Source organism: Salmo trutta, chromosome 2 (assembly GCF_901001165.1).
Source record: "Salmo trutta chromosome 2, fSalTru1.1, whole genome shotgun sequence".
Lineage (NCBI taxonomy): Eukaryota > Metazoa > Chordata > Actinopteri > Salmoniformes > Salmonidae > Salmo > Salmo trutta.
The window spans coordinates 53,130,292-53,149,671 of NC_042958.1; the positions used below are offsets into that span (position 1 = coordinate 53,130,292).

Sequence of the window (19,380 nt, forward strand, 5' to 3'; positions counted from 1 at the left end):
GAAGTTGTCAAGTATCGAAACATTGAAATGATGATAAGCGCAATGCTATAGTGACAGGTACTGTTTATTTATTTATCATTTTTGTTTTATAGTCTATACGCAAAGTGAAAAGGCACCAATGTATTGGTTCCTCCTCGGCAGGCCTAGTGGTTAGAGCGTTGGACTATTAACCGAAAGGTTGCAAGCTCAAATCCCCGAGCTGACAAGGTAAAATTCTGTTGTTCTGTTTCTGAACAAGGCAGTTAACCCACTGTTCCTAGGCCGTCATTGAAAATAATAATTTGTTCTTATTAAGTGACTTAAACAAAGGTAACATTTAAAAAAATACACCTGCAATTTGAGCATCTAGCTTATGCAATGCTATGAGACGATGGAAATGACTTGGTTAAATTGGATACATCAAATGCATCAGGCACACCGAGTGTATATACTTACACAACGCAAATTCTCTGATTTGATTATATACATGTCAATGTCATGAATCCTAAATTAAATATTGGAAACTTCCCTAATTATAGAAACACGTGACTATAATAGAGAAGCTAGTTCCCTGTTCAGTCCCCATGTCCTTCCGCCACCGACGAAAATATTTTCTTATAAATGCAATTATACGATGAAAGATACATATTTCATGATATAATGTATTCCTTTGTCAATTTATTCTGCACTATTTTACGTGTTGTCCTAATCGCGTTTCGCCGGATAGATGTCTTTGAAGAACTATTTGACATTGCGGCATAACATTATGTCCAATCGTAGCCTTTCTCAATTGGAACGGAAGCCATGATGGAAGTTTGCGAGAGCAGCGAGAGGAACGAGTCAGTAGGGAAAGGGACGTGTCAGGGAAGAAGTGCGGGCGAGTAATACAATTACACAGATTTGTTAGCTATGTTTAAGGTGGAGGCTGTCAATTTTCCTGTCATATTTAGTTCCGACGACGTGGATCGTTTTGTCGGATGAGTCCTTTTTTGTTGTTGAAGAATTGACATGCTAACTAGATACGCTAGCCATATCTAGCTACGTGTGTGCAGAGATCGAGTGTGTGTGTCACAGTCACTATTCTGGGCAAGGAACGTCGGGGAGATTTCTCTCCGCTTTTCTGGCATAATCACGGCGCCTTTGGCGAAATCAGATACTTGGTACGCTCTTAAAATACAACGGTTCGAGGGCTGGATAATTAATCACCTATTCATCTGGAGGATTTTGTGTCAAATTGTGGGATCTGGGAAGCCGGGCCTGTGGTGGAACGGAGAGAGGCCCTCCTTTATGACCCAGCAGCAGCAGCAGAAGCTATTCTAGCTAGCACGGCTAGCTTAGCTAACGTTAGCTGTCAACGTTTGACACCAACGGGATTGCGAGGGAGAAATATTGGCAGCATTTCATACAAAGGCAACAACAATACTTTCTATTAATATAAAAACGTTAAAGACTCCTGTGACAGATATGGCTGCAATCATAAAGGAAATTGTCAGCCGAAACAAAAGGAGATACCAGGAGGATGGGTTTGACTTGGACTTGACTTGTATCCTTTTTGTTGAATGGCCGTAATATTAGCTGGCTAGTTTTTATGTCTATGACTATGTTCATCTGTCTCTATTAACGTTACCTTGCTAACTAGCTATAATACCTAGATTGTTAACTTAACCTTAATACAAAAGATGATTATCTAGTTAACGTGAACTAATGTTAGTAAAGTTAGTCAGTCAGAAGTCAGTGAGCATTAATTCAAAAAAAATAAATAATAATAATAAAATAAAATAAAAATATATATATATATATATATGAGTTAGCAAGCAAGCTGTGAAAGCTAGCTAGGCAGCTAATGACAGAACGTCTGGTTGGTTGGCTCGCTCACTCGTCACTGGTTGGTCAACTAGCTGACTACCTAGCTAGGTCAATTAGCAACCAGGTTCTATGCTAACCTACTCTGTCAAATTGCTACAGTATTTGAAAACGGTGTGTGACCTGTGAAACTAAACGCAGTCTTGATAACTAGATAAATCTCATAGCTTGCATAACGTTAGCTTCGCTAGCTAGTAGTTTGCACGTCAATCATCATCATTTCATGATGACTGAACGAGAGATTCAACATCATGGATAACGTAGCTGGCTAATGTAGTGGCAGTTAACGTTATGTCTAGCAAATTGATCTTGATAAGTTGAGGTCTTCATTATTTGGTTGATGTCAACTGAAAATGTCACCGGTTAGTTGACTAATATATAGTTAGCTTCCCCTGGATGGGGAACAAAGAGATCAACCTTTTTGCGACGCATTATTAAGGTCCTCTGGCCTACATAATAATGTAACAAGCTATAATGGATTAGATTCACTTTATATTCTCAATCAGTCCTTCTCCTTCTAGCGAGACAAATACTTAAAAGCATTGAGTCATTATCAGAGTAAGAGGAAATGGTAGCTTAATACGATTTATAATAGCGCTATCTAGTTAGTGGAATGTGCCAATTTTCAATGTGCTTGAATGAACATAATCATTGGTTTGGTCGTCTTCAGATATTTTAACTTTTTTCGTCTAGCTTAATGAGCTCAGCATGTTTGTATTGATTTGAGCAATTGTTGGGGATAGTGTTTAGTGACAAATGACAGGAAAAGAGAATTATCAAAATTACTGTTCAGAAGTTAGCCATGTCTGAAATGCGTCACCTAACCCTGCAAGGTATGCAATCAAATGGTGAAAGTGTAGGTGCATGTAGAATGCAGAGATAAAAGCCAGTTAAAGGTTATGAGCATAATTGGAGGGAGGAAGTGTGGCTTAGTACTGTTGTACAATATTAGCATGTTTAGTTGTCATGTCTTGCACTTCAATTGGTAAACTTCTCTTTGCTGTGGCTATGACCCTTTGATGGAGGTTCAGTGATCTCAGGAAGCGCTGTGCATTTTATTTTATACAAATAAAAAACAGAACTGGGTTTGCCTAACGTAAGTATTTTGAGTTAGATAATGTATGAGCGAAACATGGGATTATAGCTAAATCACCTTGTTCCATCAAACATATTTAGATGTGAGAGAACTATTGTGCCAGTCATTGTGTCGGTCATTGTGGCAGTGTTCGGGAAGGCAGTGTAGCCATGGTTGTTCCTGTTATGTAATGATTCCTCTCCAGTTCTAGGGTTTGGCTTTAAAATAGTGATGAGATTTCACATCGGCAACAATGCCTCTCCACCAGATCTTAACTGTGCTATTACGAGTATGAAGATTATTCTCCTAAATGGTGTTGCTGGAAAATGGCAAGCTTATTTTATTTAACCTTTTTCTAGGTTAGTCTCATTGAGATAACATCTCATTTTCAAGAGAGACCTGGTCCAACCAAGAGAACTATGTTCTGTGAAAATTGAATTGATCCCATTCAGTCCATTGATTTATTTATTTGATAGGAACAGTTACATCGTGAGGCTCTGCTCATGCTGACCAGTGCATTTGTCATTGCAGTAGTCTCGGGTACTTTTGGAGCATGACGTCATTGTGATTTTATGCCAGTTCAAATGTAAAGTACACTATCAGGATACGTAAGTGTGTGACAAGACGGCCTGGGTTTCAGTAAATGAACAGTAAACATGGAAGAATAATTTAGAGATCATGTTTTGTATGCATTTCATATAGTAGTAGCCAATTCTGATGAATTATTTGACCAAATAGGGAGTCTTTGTATGCTTAAATACATTTTATTTTTGTGCATGGATATATTTCCCAAGTGAAAAGGCATGCTCAAATTAGAGCAACTTGAGCTTCGTTTATATCTGTATTGATGTTGTGAGTGATGTAATGCTTTTTCTGTCGAAGAGGTGATGATGATGGGTGAGGGGGGTCTGGTCTATATTACCCAGGTTCTGTCCTGTTGTCCATACTTCTCTGCCGTGATTGATCTGTCGTGATAAACAATGCATGTATGATGTAAGCTATGATATAAGCCATCTATGTTTGGGCATATCAAAGAGCTGTTTTTTTTTGTATTGTACACCAATTGTATGTGGGTTGTTGTATTGGCCTATGTGTGTGTAATTCCTTTCCTTAGTCTCTGACCTTTAAGCAGCCAACCTCCTGGTTTCCTTGACTCCTGCGCTCAGATATTTATCCGAACATAATTGCTATGGGCTTTCCTGCTGAAAGACTTGAGGGTGTCTACAGAAACAACATTGATGATGTAGTACGGTAAGTACTTCTCCTAAAATGTGCATGTCGACGTCCCTGTCAAAAATAAACAAGGGGTTTCTTAGAATGTAAAGGAATGGGGGGAAAAGGTGAACTATGAAAACAGCAGGTAGTTAACTTGTCCTAACTACCTTAACCAAACCCAATGGGAGCAGTTGGTGAGGCTGAACATTTTAGAGGGCCCCGTAGTGTAAGCCGATTTCCAACAAATCTCAGAATTTTCCAGGGAGCTGAGATATATTTTAGCATTTTAAAAGCTAATTTCCAGGGATTCTACATAGATTATTTTATTTAAAGTTATAGTTCAATTTATTTTTTCTACATACTTTATCTGGTTTAAGTTTACACTGAAAATATCCCCCCCCTCCCCCCCCAAAAAAATAAATAATGATAATCATTATTATTATAAATGTTTTACAGTTGGGAATTATTTTCCCAAAAACACACTTAGGCGGCCTGCCCAAGGGTTTGTATGGCAGAAAAATCCCTGATCCTTTCTCACTGTTTATCATTATATGGGCGACAGCGGTCGGACTGAGTATAATGGTTGAAATGCATGCTGTTGTGCCAGCTACAGAGGCTTGCCTGATGTGTCAACTGAAACCAAAGGAGTGACCTGCAAGCCAACTGTGAACTTAACCTGACCCTACTTATTTTATTGTGCATCAATTTCCTTCGATTTACGCAGGCCCTAAAAATTGTCAGACTCCAGCCACCCATGTCATAGACTGTTCTTTCAGCTACCATATCGCAAGAGGTACCGGAGCATTAAGTTTAGGTCTAAAAGGCTCCTTAACAGCTTCTTGCTATTTATTATCTATGCATTGTCACTTTACCCCTACCTACATGTATACATTTTACCTCCATTACCTCGGACTAACCTGTATCCCCGCACATTGACTCGGTATTGTAACTTTTTTTCACTTTTAGTTTATTTAGTAAATATCTTCTTTACTCTTATTTTTTTAACTGCATTGTTGGTTAAGGGCTTGTAAGTAAGATCTACACCTGTTGTATTTGCCGCATGTGACAAATAACAAATGAATTTGAGGATGTAGACTCATAGGTGTGGGCTTTTGGAAATGTTAACAGAAAAAAAAGCCTTTTTCATTTCCCAGAAGCTGTTGTTTTTAGATATGTGAGCCAACCTGAGCGACCAACACCCTACTGATAGTCAATGTTGTAGCACTATTATTTAGCTTGTCTGAGAGGCCGTCAGTCTTCCCTCTTGTCTGTGCCATTCTGTCATTATGCTCTAATTTTAAGATGGTGATTTAGAGGGCCGTTTAGTGTTGGAAGGTAAGTCGGATCAGAATTAGCTAAAAATGTGTTCTGGATGGAAAAGTAATTCTCCTCTTCTCTCTCTCAGGTTTCTGGACTCTAAGCACAAAAATCATTACAAGATCTATAATCTGTGAGTACCCTGGTATCTGTCTATTTTGCTTGTGCATATGCAGTATGGTCAGCAGCGGTTGCTGTGCTGCAAAGTTGTCTGATGTAATGCAGAAAATGTCTGTGGAATATAGCCCTGGAGGAGGAAAAGCCCTTCTGTTTTAGAATGTAAACCACAGTAGCACTTATTTGCCTTAAGTCATCAGGGCCCAGTTGTCTATCTGGATTTCGCCTATCGTATAGGATTAAATGCATAGAAATTGAGTGAATAGAATGGGAGTCCCCATTCAAGCAAGGATTTGTCTATTCTATTTCTATGCGTCAAATCCTATCGGATAGGCGAAATCCAGATATTTTTTTTAATACAGGGCCCAGTGGTTCTTGGTGGATAGGCCCAAGCATTGTGATGACGTTTCAGAACAATCATATGGTAACCATTTGGTATAGTTTTACCCTGGAAAAGGAATTTACAACCATGTTTTCCTCACTCAGTATGAAGTCGTTACCTAGTTGACTGACTGACTGACTGCGAACTACAAAGATACTAAGGACCACAGGTTTCTCATTGATAACAATCATCTTAACTATTGAGAGAAGTAGAAAGCTCAGTAAACACAATGGATATATTATTCAACAGTTGGCTGAATCTGTGTGGAATTCATGAGGTTGCAGTTGTTGAAATAATCTGTATGCTGACAGATCGATTGTACAAATGAAAGAATGCTCCCGTTTGTAGTCCACTGCTACAGCAACGTTTTTGTTTGTCCCTTTATAGGTGCGCTGAGCGACATTATGACACAGCCAAATTCAATTGCAGAGGTGAGACATTACATTGCAGTGAAAACATCACTTTCATTCAGGCTGTCATTGAATGAATCAATCTTTCACTAAAAACCCACGTGTGACATTATCTAACTGAGCTCAGTCTCTCTCCGTCTCTCTCCAGTTGCACAATATCCATTTGAGGATCACAATCCGCCCCAGCTGGAGCTGATTAAACCGTTCTGCGAAGATCTTGACCAGTGGTTAAGTGAGGATGACAATCACGTGGCGGCGATTCACTGTAAAGCTGGAAAGGGACGTACGGGTGTCATGATCTGTGCATACCTGTTACACCGGGGAAAGTTCCTCAAAGCACAAGAAGCTCTGGACTTCTATGGAGAAGTCAGGACCAGAGATAAGAAGGTACATTTTATTGTTCCAGTCTGGCCCTCTAAGGCTGCGTTTACACAGGCAGCCCAATTATGATATTTGTTCTCTAAATGGTCTTTTGACCAATCAGACCAGCTCTGAAAAAGATCTGATGTGAAAAGATCTGACATGATTGGTCAACAGACCAATTATTCAGTGGGAAAAATATCAGAATTGGGCTGCATGTGTAAACGCAGCCATACTGTCTTGGAAGCGGATCATCCCCATTTTCCAGTTGGATCATTCAACCCTCTAACTCCTCCCCAGGCCTTTTTCAACGTACCTCGCTGGTAACAAAAGGGTTAAATGGATGATGATGATGATGATGATGATTATGATGATAGTCGTCAACTCCACAACATAGGCCTGGTCGTTGTGGTTGATCCTAGTATATCTCTAATCATTGTCTTAATTGAAGGATACATTATGAATAGTTGCTTGAGTTAAGGCTTATCTTCCTAACTTGAACATTTTTGAGACTCCTATAAAGGCTTGTCACCATTTGATATTTCAAATTGTAAAAATCCTTTTTACAGACGAAGGAAAAAAAACTTGAGTTTCTCTAAGTGTTTCTCTCTTCCCATTCAGGGAGTGACAATCCCCAGCCAGAGGCGCTATGTCTATTACTATAGCCACCTTCTGAAGAACCAGCTGGATTACAAACCAGTGGCTCTGCTCTTCCACAAGATGGTGTTCGAGACAGTGCCCATGTTCAGTGGCGGAACGTGTCGTAAGTGATTTCCTTGTCATTGGTCTCAATCCTGTTTCTTTCCTGTATTCTCCTGACCTTGGGCTTGTGTGCTACTGGCTTTCACACGTTCACAATGTGAGCTTCAGTTCATTGTCCTGCCTCTGTCCTCTGCTTTGCTCTGCACAGCTTTGCTTCTTGATGTTGCATGTTCTTTTGCCTTTTTCTCCATGCAAAGCTGACATTAACCACAGTGGACCGTACCGTTTTGTAATGATGGTTATGCTCGTCAAAATGATGTGGTTTCCCTGCTATTATTTTGCTTGGCTCACTGGTCATTTGACTTGGCTGTATAATCAGAGAATAAGGGGTTTATTCGTGCGTTCAAGACAGCTGGGAACGTGGGGGGGCGGACAAGGTCAAATCATGACGTCCGTGATCTTCAGGTCAGAAAGTCGGAGCTCTAGAAAGTTTCCGAAGACTGCTCAAAAAGATTTTTCCCAGTCTGAGCTCTTTTTTTTTTTTTCTTTTTTTTTTTTTTCTTCACCCGAGTTCCCAGTTGTCATGAACACACGGAGATTTCAGAGTTCCCAGTTGTTTGAAGGCAGCATATACAGTTGAAGTCGGAAGTTTACATACACTTAGATTGGAGTAATTAAAACTCGCTTTTCAACCACTCCACAAATTTCTTGTTAACAAATTGTAGTTTTGGCAAGTCGGTTAGGACATCTACTTTGTGCATGACACAAGTCATTTTTCCAACAATTGTTTACAGACAGATTATTTCACTTATAATGCACTGTATCACAATTCCTGTGGGTCAGAAGTTTACATACACTAAATTGACTGTGCCTTTAAACAGCTTGGAAAATTCCAGCAAATGATGTCATGGCTTTATAAGCTTCTGATAGGCTAATTGACATCATTTGAGTCAATTGGAGGTGTCCCTGTGGATGTATTTCAAGGCCTACCTTCAAACTCAGTGCCTCTTTGATTGACATCATGGGAAAATCAAAAGAAATCAGCCAAGACCTCAGAATATTTTGTAGACCTCCACAAGTCTGGTTCATCCTTGGGAGCAATTTCCAAATGCCTGAAGGTACCACATTCATCTGTACAAACAATAGCATGCAAGTATAAACACCATGGGACCACGCAGCCGTCATACCGCTCAAGAAGGAGACGCGTTCTGTCTCCTAGAGATGAACGTACTTTGGTGCGAAAAGTGCAAATCAATCCCAGAACAACAGCAAAGGACCTTGTGAAGATGCTGGAGGAAACGGGCACAAGGCCGCTCAGCAAGGAAGAAGCCACTGCTCCAAAACCGCCATAAAAAAAGCCAGACTACGGTTTGCAACTGCACATGGGGACAAAGATTGTACTTTTTGGAGAAATTTCCTCTGGTCTGATGAAACAAAAATAGAACTGTTTGGCCATAATGACCATTGTTATGTTTGGAGGAAAAAGGGGGAGGCTTGCAAGCCGAAGAACACCATCCCAACTGTGAAGCACGGGGGTGGCAGAATCATGTTGTGGGGGTGCTTTGCTGCAGGAGGGACTGGTGCACTTCACAAAATAAATGGCATCATGAGGCAGGAAAATGATGTGGATATATTGAAGCAACATCTCAAGACATCAGTCAGGAAGTTAAAGCTTGGTTGCAAATTGGTCTTCCAAATGGACAATCACCCCAAGCATACTTCCAAAGTTGTGGCAAAATGGCTTAAGGACAACAAAGTCAAGGTATTGGAGTGGCCATCACAAAGCCCTGACCTCAATCCTATAGAAAATTTGTGGGCAGAACTGAAAAAGTGTGTGTGAGCAAGGATGCCTACAAACCTGACTCAGTTACACCAGCTCTGTAAGGAGGAATGGGCCAAAATTCACCCAACTTATTGTGGGAAGCTTGTTGAAGGCTACCCAAAACATTTGGCCCAAGTTAAAGAATTTAAAGGCAATGCTACCAAATACTAATTGAGTGTATGTAGACGTCTGATCCACTGGGAATGTGATAAAATAAATTAATGCTGAATTAATCATTCTCTCTATTATTCTGACATTTCACATTCTTAAAATAAAGTGGTGATCCTAACTGACCTAAGACAGGGAATTTTTACTAGGATTAAATGTCAGAATTTGTTAAACTGAGTTTAAATGTATTTGGTTAAGGTGTAGATGCACTATTGTAAAGTGGTTGTTCCACTGGATATCATAAGGTGAATGCACCAATTTGTAAGTCGCTCTGGATAAGAGCGTCTGCTAAATGACTTAAATGTAAATGTATGTAAACTTCCGACTTTAACTGTACCTCGCTGGCTTGCCAGAAGACTTATATGGACCTATCAAATAGTGATGAGGGTAAAAAACAATACATATCACAAAATTATTTCGTAATTATACTCAACAAAAATATAAATCCAACATGTAAAGTGCTGGTCCCATGTTTTCATGGGATCATAAAAAATCCCAGAAATGTTCGATACACACAAAAAGCTTATTTCTCTCAAATGCTGTGCACAAATTAGTTTACATTCCTGTTAGTGAGCATTTTACCTTTGCCAAGATAATCCATCCACCTGACAGGTGTGGCATATCAAGAAGCTGATTAAACAGCATGATCATTACACAGGTGCACCTTGTGCTGTGGACAATAAGGCCACTCTAAAATGTGCAGTTTTGTTTCACAACACAATGCTGCAGATGTCTCAGGTGTTGAGGGAACGTGCAATTGGCATGCTTACTGCAGGAATGTCCACCACAGCTGTTGCCAGATAATTGAATGTTAATTTCTCTACCATAAGCCAACATCGTTTTAGAGAATTTGGCAGTACGTCCAACCGGCCTCACAATCGCAAACCACGTGTAACCACACCAGCCCAGGACCTCCACATCCGACTTATTCACCTGCGGGATAGAATGAGACCAGCCACTGGGACAGCTGATGAAACTGAGGTGTATTTCTGTCTGTAATAAAACCCTTTTGTGGGTGCAAACTCATTATCATTGGCTTGGCCTGGCTCCTTTGTGGGTGGGTCTTCCAGGCCCACCCATGGCTGAGCCCCTGCCCAGTCATGTTAAATCCGTAGATTAGGAGCTAATTCATTTATTTCAATTGACTGGTTTCCTCATATGAACTCTAACTCAGTAAAATCGTTTTATTTTTGTTCATTGTATATTATATTGATACTTTGACCCCAATAATTATACCTTTTTTGTTAGCTATCGCTAGTTGGCTGTACCTGCGGCAACAAGTGTTTCCCATAGAATTGCTTCCAGCAGCGGTGGCAAAGTTAGCGTGGGGGGGTGGTAGTTGGCATGGCCAATGGCGCGGTCTCCGACCCAACATTTTAGAGGCCCTCCACTTGGCCACAGATTCTACACATTTTGCCATGTTATGCTAACTGAGTGAGTCGTGTGTGTATATATATATATATATATATATATTAAAATCAATGGGGGCCCCACGCCATGACATTTTCAGAATTTGAGATTTTCCCTAACTGTATATTTTTATTTTGGTGGTTCTTAAAGATTATCTGATTTTAAAATATATAGCTACATTATCTTTTCCAGGTACTTTATATCTGGCTTTTAGTCGTCTAAGTTTATATTGAACGTTTTACCATATTTTTTTGGAGTGAAGGCAACGATTTAGCATCAGCGGCCCTCCGCTGCTAAATAAATACAGGGCAAACACTGGCCAAAAGTCAGGTTTTTTTTTTTATCCTATGGCTTGTTCTCCATCTTCTTTTTAAATAGTGAGCCAACATGTTTTCAGCACTTTTATTACCACTTATCAAAACACATTTTCTCATGGTCTCATCACTCTGCAGCAGAGATATAGTGAGCAATATGTTTGGAACATCAAATCGCAGTATCGAGTCCCAATACATATAGAACCGTGACAATCGCAATACAACTCGTGTCAGCACCTAAGAGTCGTGATATTATCGTATTGCGAGGTCCCTGGCAGTTTCAAGCCCTGCTGTGCTATAACCCCCGACTCTGATTGTCATCAGTGGCTGCTCTTTTGTATTTTTATTTATTATGGATCTCCATTAGCTGCTGCCAAGGCAGACGCTACTTTTCCTGGGGTCCAGCAACATAAGACCATTACATACAGTTTAAAATAATGCATTGCATTTCATAACACCTTACCAAACACGTTCAGTGTGTTCCCCGCAGGCCACCACTCCACCACCACCAGATTTACAATACAACAGCCATGTGCACGTGGGTGTCTTGTCAGCTGTGTCTGAAATTTAACCTCTTCACTTCATTAATCCATATTTCTGTCGGTTGACCTATTGCCTGGGGCAAGTGAACTGAGCAGCGTTCTGAGGTTGGCCTATTGGGCAGGTGATTTAAAAAAAACAAGTGAAAACATCCAACCTGCAAAGAATACCAGTAGCTTAAAGCTCATCTTTCTGTTTCCGTCCCATTGTTTAAGTGAAAGATGGACAATTTATGGCAGTCTGGGAAGTAGAGCCTGCGCTGAGATTTAAAAAAAAAAAAACTGATAATAAGCAAAATACAAAAAATCCAGTACTGGTCTTTCCTGATTCCTCTCTTATGTGTAGGTGCTAGGAAGGAAATATATGGTACTTCTGCTTGTAAATGGATAATTTACATTTTCGGGCAACCAAAAAATACTCCTGACTTGCCGATTTGGCAAGTGCCTTTCAGGCTTTAATGTCAATCCCTGTTATTTTACCCTATGTGGTGTGTTCCCATTGCACAACACACAAAGTATTGAAGTGGTTTTAATTTCAACGCCAAATCCCCTGCCCCTCATAAAATGATTATTAGTAGATGACAAAAATTGTTTTCTGTCGGTTTTCTTTTTTTTTTAAGGAAAATGTTAGTTGATGCTTATTAAGGCCTGTATGTTAGGAAATGCATTACTATAAATATTATGATTGCATAAAGGGCCGTTCCTTAATTGTTATACTGGTTAAGGTCCTAATAACTTGACAACGGGAAGTTGCTGTCCGCATGTTGAAATGGTAAGTTAGAATCTGTTTATGAATGGTTGTAAACATGTATATGCTACAGTGTGTTTGCACATAGCCTTGATAACCCAGCTCTACCCAAGCCCAGGCAGGGCTGCTGCAGGACTCTGTGTTAATCTCCTTTTCTCTTTCTAAGGGGACACTTCCGTTAAAAACAAGAGCGAGCAGATTCCACATGGTTTCAGGAAAGGGAATTGGCACTGGGGTAATAATAATGATCAGCTTTTCATCCAATGTTTACCTGTTGACTAGGAGGTTGTTGTAGATGAAGGTGGTGTTGAACTAGGTTGTAGATTATGTTGGTGTTAAACTTCCTAAGGTAACTATCAATTCTCCCCTTCCATCTCAGTGGACTGATCCTAGACCAGAAGTACTCCCTCAAATGAGCTTGGTTTTGGTCAACTCTTCTCTTCTTAGGGCCCTTTTATAGCATGATACTGTAACCGTCTTTTCTATAATTAATATTCCTGGCAGTGGTCCTATGTAATTCTGTCCCTTTTCTTTTCTGTCCTCCATTCCTAATTTACCGAGATGTAAATAATATGTACTTGGTTGTTGTCACTGTGTCTCTCCACCCATCAGGAGAGTGACTGGTGTTAACTTGTGCTCACCCACAGATCCTCAGTTTGTGGTGTACCAGCTCAAGGTAAAGATCCACACGTCCAACCCGGTGAACACGCGGAAGGAGGAGAAGTACGTGTTCTTCGAGTTCCCCCAGCCGCTGCCCGTGTGCGGAGACATCAAGGTGGAGTTCTTCCACAAACAGAATAAAATGATGAAGAAGGTAAGGGGCCTTGTGGTTCTTGATTTTTATATGCACGTTAAATAAGGTTTTGTAGACTATTCTGATTCACTATGAGGGAGGGCGAGATTTAACTTAAAAACACACAAGTTCTGATTGGAGTATAGCCTACATTTTGTGTCGAGGTTGAGATGTAACTGCTTTTGTAACTGAGTTCTTAAGTTAGCCTTTTATTCACCCCCCCCCCCCCCCCCCCATGTATTTTTCCATCAGGACAAGATGTTTCACTTTTGGGTGAATACCTTCTTCGTCCCTGGACCAGAGGAGAACTTTGAGAAGGTTGAGAACGGGACGTTACCAACAGAGACGTTACCAACGGCGACGTTACCAAAGGAGCAGGCAGGAATCCAAACAGGAGGAACGGGGGACATCGACAAGGATTACCTGATCCTCTCACTGACGAAGAACGACCTGGACAAGGCCAACAAGGATAAAGCAAACCGATACTTCTCCCCCAACTTCAAGGTCAGTCAGGTGAATGAGACTTTCTTTGATTGGGGGGTTGGGGAAAAATACCTTCTATGAATGTTTGGGGAAATATTTGACTGTTTTGTGCCAAGATGAATGCGCGGTATCACTTTATTTGAATAGTCCATCTATAGTCTAGAGCATCTATCTACTAACCCTAACCTTTATTCTAAACCTAACTGTAATATCAACAAGCAGGTGCTTATCAACAGATGGTCATACTATCTGTAGAGCATCTACAGATGGATTATCCGAATGCTCTCACCGCTTCGCTCAGATGAAATGTACTTTCCCCTTTGTATAGTTCCATTGCCGTGTTTCAGTATGTGGATAATAACGTTTTCTCTGGAACTCCAGGTGAAGCTGTACTTTACCAAGACCGTGGAGGACATCTTCAACTCTGAGGCCAGCACTTCCACCTCGCTAACGCCAGACGTTAGTGACAACGAGGCGGACCATTACCGATACTCTGACACCACAGACTCTGACCCGGAGAACGAACCGTTTGACGAAGATCAACACACGCAAATAACGAAAGTGTGAGATTTTTATGGGAAGTAAAAAAAATAAAATAAAAATACCTTTTCAGAGGGGAAAAAAGGAACTTGAATATAAACTGAAAAGCAAGTACCTTTTTCCCCACCAACCTACAGCAGCAGGACATTTGCGTCATGGAATATGCCACCAATTTTAGGAACAATCCTGACCAAGTTTTCTTTGTTCTTTTGAAATGTTTAGCCCCTCCCCCGCTCGTTCATCCGGAAAGTATTGACACCGTTGTTGAGTGGGAAAAGGTTCAGTAGCTGTAGTGTTATACCTTTTTGTGTCAAAGACTATAGAAGAAGATTTCCTATGTCAGGAGATGTGAGATCCGGTATTGGAAAGGCTTATTGGAAATCATAAATTTCACTGCTCCATCTCCTGTGGAAACCAAGGCCAGTGCTTCTGTCACTTTCTCCCACTTCATTCATTGCCCTCCACCATGCCCCTACCACCCCACATACCACCCCTTCCATCCTGTCTACTGTGAATGCTTCTTGTGCTTTTTGCAGGTGGTCTCACATGAGTTTGTGCAGTGTAAACTGCATGTTAGAATTTCTCCCGTCGACTTATGATTATTATTGTGATTATTATTATAATTATTAAGCTACATGACATCTAACCAATGTCCATGCCTTCTATCATGTCTGTTCAAGGTATGCAGAAACCCAGTGTCCCATGTATTGTTGATGTTTTTATGTTAAGGTAAATAGAACACAAAACGGCAGGGAAGCCAGTGTTGCAATAACGTGAACACTATAGTTAAACGACAAACGGTGTGCATGTTATTGGAATCGTTGTTTAATAAATTGTATACCATGTTTTTCAACAACAAAAAAATAGATTTCTAAAGCTGATTTTATTTAGCCAGGAGGTCTAAAATGGCATCCTTTATTTTCATGGTATCTGCAGGTATAACTTCAGTCTTTTGGCAAGCCATTTAGAATGGCCTTGTGTTTTATGATACAGTACATGGCGTCCCCCCCCCCCCCCCCCCCCCCCCCCACCCCCCTTTTAACAGTAACCGGATACAGTTTTGGCGATCATCACAGAGGACAATGGTATCATGTTTTGAATTCATTTTCGGTGTGTAATGTGCTTATAGAGGGGTAATCTGTTCCAAATGTGTACCTTATGACATGCCGTACTACAGCATGTATCCAAACCTGCATTAGTGCGTCTGGGTCGGTGTCCCCTCAGTCTCTAGAAAGTTTTTTGACAAACTGCACTTTTTGTCATCTTAGTATGTGCATGGACGCACCAGAAGTGGTGACGCTGACCTAGTCTTGACACGTTCAGTAAGGCCAATAGAGGTGACGCTTGGTAAGAGACCGAGGCGACAGAGTGGGATTGAATGTAAAGCTTTGTCTGTGAACCGATCCAGGGGCGTTTAATGCAGGTTTTGATCAACCCAGGAGTGGATAATATGTGAACTTAGGTGCTTTTTAGGTAGTTTTTTTTCCCTCTTGAGACATCAGATCTTTTACTCCTTGAATGACTTGTTTTGCAGCCTTATCGTATTTGGTCCAATGAGATCCGGATCACTTGTACATCCCAACAAAAGGTGCTTAAACTGCCAAGCTGCATGCTTACGATTCAACAACAACGGATCCAAGAATCTGTACCTATCCTATGGTGCAAGTAGCTTCAGTGGCGTACACTACTTCTGTGTGAGAACTTTTTAATGTGCACAACCACGTGCATTTTTCTGCAGTTGCTGTCCCTAACTGGTTGGGGTTATTTCCCTTTTCGTTGCGTTTTTCCGTTCTTCTCCTTTTCAAAAACAGGTTTCATTCCATTGGGGAATGAAATTAGCGCAGCTACAGATTTTACAAAGTCTTGTGCTTGCTTATGAAATATAAAGAGCCCTATATATGCGAATATTTAAATATGTATCATTTATTTTCAGCATGCCAAATTTTTTGTAACACCTGGCCTGTGGCATGCCACGGGCCAGACCCAGGAATCTGCACTGAGGGTAGTGATGTAAGCTGCCTTTTCCTGTACTCTTGACATTAAGGCTTCCCTCTTTTCAACAATCCATCGCACATGCCGTTTCATCTCGCCTTGTTTTTAGACTACTTTCCCTAGATGTCTGTTTCTTTTGTCTGTTTTTCTTCATCGTAAAGTGTACCCTAGTCAACCCAGGAACACTTCATCTAGAATTCTCTTTTTTTTGTTTACATTTTATGACATCACTGAAAACCTGCCAAAAGTAAGCTTGATAATTATTTCTTTTTGTTTGTTTTTTTTTCTTTGTTCTTTAAGGTGGGGCCTATGGGAGATATTCTTTGCCTTACTTGAAGTTGACAAAGCTTACTCTGCTATTGCTTTGAAATCTACCATTCTGCCCAAGCACTGACTTGATAGTTTAAAGTACTTATTTTAAGCTACTATTAATAGAGCAATAGACTTTTGCACTGTTACAGGGTTTTGCAGGGTCTCAGTCAGTGATTCACAGTCCCCCCCCCCTACGGTTGCTCCCCTTTAGTAATCAAAAGCCTTGTGATCAGTGAAGGACGGTGGAATAAAATGGCTAGGTGTACCTTAATCTTGTATTCATGCATCCCCCATAGAAACAACAATTTGTTACTTTGACTGAAAATGTCCTGACCCTTTTTTTATTATTTTTTTAAAGAAAATAAATAAAAATTTGGAGAAAAAAAATTGAATTAACTATTTGACGGTATTCGTGTTTTCTGGTAAAGACTCTCTGCAGGTAAACTATCGGGCAAAAAAATATTTACTATCTGGATCCATTTGCTTACTATTCTGGATGTTCAGCAGCTTAAACGTATGAATCTATTCAATGGCCTCACTATTAAGGAGCTTATGTTTAAGAGACATTTCTCAATGTTTCAGCTTCATATTCATCTCCAGCACCACCCCAACATCAACACATGTGAATCGCTTCTATGTTTAGTAGTAAAAAAATTAAAAGACGCCGATTAAGTGTTTTTCTAATGACAACATCGGTGTGCATCGTGTGATTATTTTTTTTTAACCAATTATGAGTAGGCTTTGTCTACTAATTGGTTGTCATTGGAAAGCTTAGAGGAAGATGAGTGTTTCCAATGACATCAACTAATTAGTAGGCAATGCCTACTCATAATTGGTTAGTCACACGATGCACACTGATGTCATTGGAAACACTTATCGTCCTCTTTTTTAGCTGCAAAACATAGAAACATGCAATTTTCACATGTTGATTTTGGGTTGGTGCTGGATTTAAGGCCACAGGCCATCCCATCCCCTAGACATCTGTGGCCCTGATTCTCAAAACATGTTACCACAGTACCTTAAAGTACAAATTCCTAGGGAAACATACAGGAACCTTTTGGCATGGGCTAAAACTTGTGGAGTTCACAGGCAGCATACACAAGGTTCAGCTTAAAAACAAAGTAAAATAATTTTAAAGGTGCCAGTGTGTAGGTTAAGTTTCATGTCACTAGTTTTTAGCTGATTTGTGCAATATGTTATAATGATGCCTGTGGTTGCCACACATTGCCTCTCATTTACAGTTGAGGGAAGAAAAAAAAAAAGAAATCTTATTAAATACTGTTCTAGAACATGCCATGCATGCAGATGGAAGGAGTGCAATAAATCAAGAGGTGTTACCTGCAGAAGTGGGCGGGGCTACCTCCCTCCCGCCACTCCATTGTTTTGTTTGGGTTTTTTCTCCCTGGGATTATTTTTGTGCAGAGGTATGTTGGCTATAACTCATTCTATTTTCAATCTTAAAAAAAAAACAACAGCCTTATTCCATTTCAGCCTGTTCGGATACTATTGTGCTGTGCAACAGTTGCTCTGTGTGTAATGCTATGCACTGAGAATACACAACCCACGATGTAAAATAGAAAGACTTGTACAGGTTATAATTATGCTCATACAAATTAGATGTCTGTTTGTTATTGTATGTGTAAACTGCCCTTTATCTTAGTGTTATAAACTTCACATAAATCCAATCAAGTCTCATTCTTGTCTCTCTGTGAGATACCTGATTTGTGATCGACCTTCATATTTTACGATGAAGATGACGCTGACCAGTAGAACGAGAATTCTTCATGTAATATATTTGATGTATAGTAAATGCTTTCTGATTTCAAGTTAAACTAGATCATGAACAGTGCTAGCTATGGAAAAGAGGGTTGAATCGGGATGACCCTGTGAGTGTGAGCTGGTGTGCAAAGCCTCTAGGTCATTATGGTTTTCTCCACGCGGGAAATGTTTCTGCTGTGTGTAAATAGCTTGCTTTTAAGATGCCAGAAGTTTGAGAAAATCATTTCAACGGTCTCGCTTAGGCGACCTATGAGTGGGATAATGAAGTGGTTGTATACACTGACTACAAGCCCTGTACATTTGACTGACCTCTGTTTTGGAAACATTAAGCCGTGTTATCCGAAAATAATGGTGCCATTGCCGTTCAGTGTGACTATGATCAGATGACAAGATGATACTTTCAAGGGCAGTGCTGTGCTATTGAGCGTATTCATTACTTAGGGATCTGTGCATCAAATGTCCTTCACTGATTCTTTTATTAACACAGGAAACTAAGGTGTTCTCTTCATTGTCTGCTAATACTATCCAGTGTTCCTATTGCCAGTGTGAAGGGATCACCATTTTCTATCTCTACTGCCTTCGTTGTTCTAGGATGTGGCAGGCAACAATTGGAATGTGTTTTGCCCACAATAAAACAGCAATTCACGTGGCCTGGCCTTTTGAAATGATAGGAAAGACATATTTAATGGAATTGTTCTTTGTGACATTTCCATAGAAACAGGAATTGTCAATACTAAGTATGTGAAGAAGTGTGTGCTGCCTGCTATCGTGTACATAAACCCCCCAATGATGTTAAAATGACATTGATACAGAGGACAGTTAGTCCTAGATGAACGTTCCCTATCCCCTCCCGTATAACCGACTGCTCTACGTTGTTTGTCGTTACAAAACACCACCAGAGCCCCGGCGGAAGCTGATATTTTCAGCGGATGAAAAAGGAGAAGCGAGAATTGAACATTGAGGCATGCCTCTCAGTCTCGTGCTCATTAATATCTCTCTAGCCTGTTGATAATCAAATTCCCTATGCGGCGCCCCTCAATTCAACTGCACCATTTCAGCT

At 40.3% G+C, this 19,380-nt stretch overlaps 1 protein-coding gene across 4 annotated transcripts; it reads left to right on the plus strand.

Moving 5' to 3' along the window:
* The first annotated feature begins 633 nt into the window (after positions 1-633).
* On the plus strand, positions 634-18,226 carry ptenb (phosphatase and tensin homolog B). 4 transcript variants are annotated; one of them, XM_029705040.1, is made up of 10 exons: positions 637-1,522; positions 4,084-4,168; positions 5,538-5,582; positions 6,336-6,379; positions 6,507-6,745; positions 7,340-7,481; positions 12,588-12,656; positions 13,069-13,235; positions 13,467-13,727; positions 14,079-18,226. In XM_029705040.1, exons 1-10 carry the CDS (start codon positions 1,444-1,446, stop codon positions 14,262-14,264), a joined length of 1,317 nt encoding a protein of 438 aa, XP_029560900.1. In that variant the 5' UTR covers positions 637-1,443; the 3' UTR covers positions 14,265-18,226. The 4 variants fall into 4 exon arrangements, with proteins under 4 accessions (XP_029560918.1, XP_029560900.1, XP_029560926.1 ...); XM_029705049.1 differs by having other exon boundaries at positions 697-1,522; positions 13,467-13,718; XM_029705058.1 differs by lacking the exon at positions 12,588-12,656 and having other exon boundaries at positions 634-1,522.
* The last annotated feature ends 1,154 nt before the right edge of the window (positions 18,227-19,380 follow it).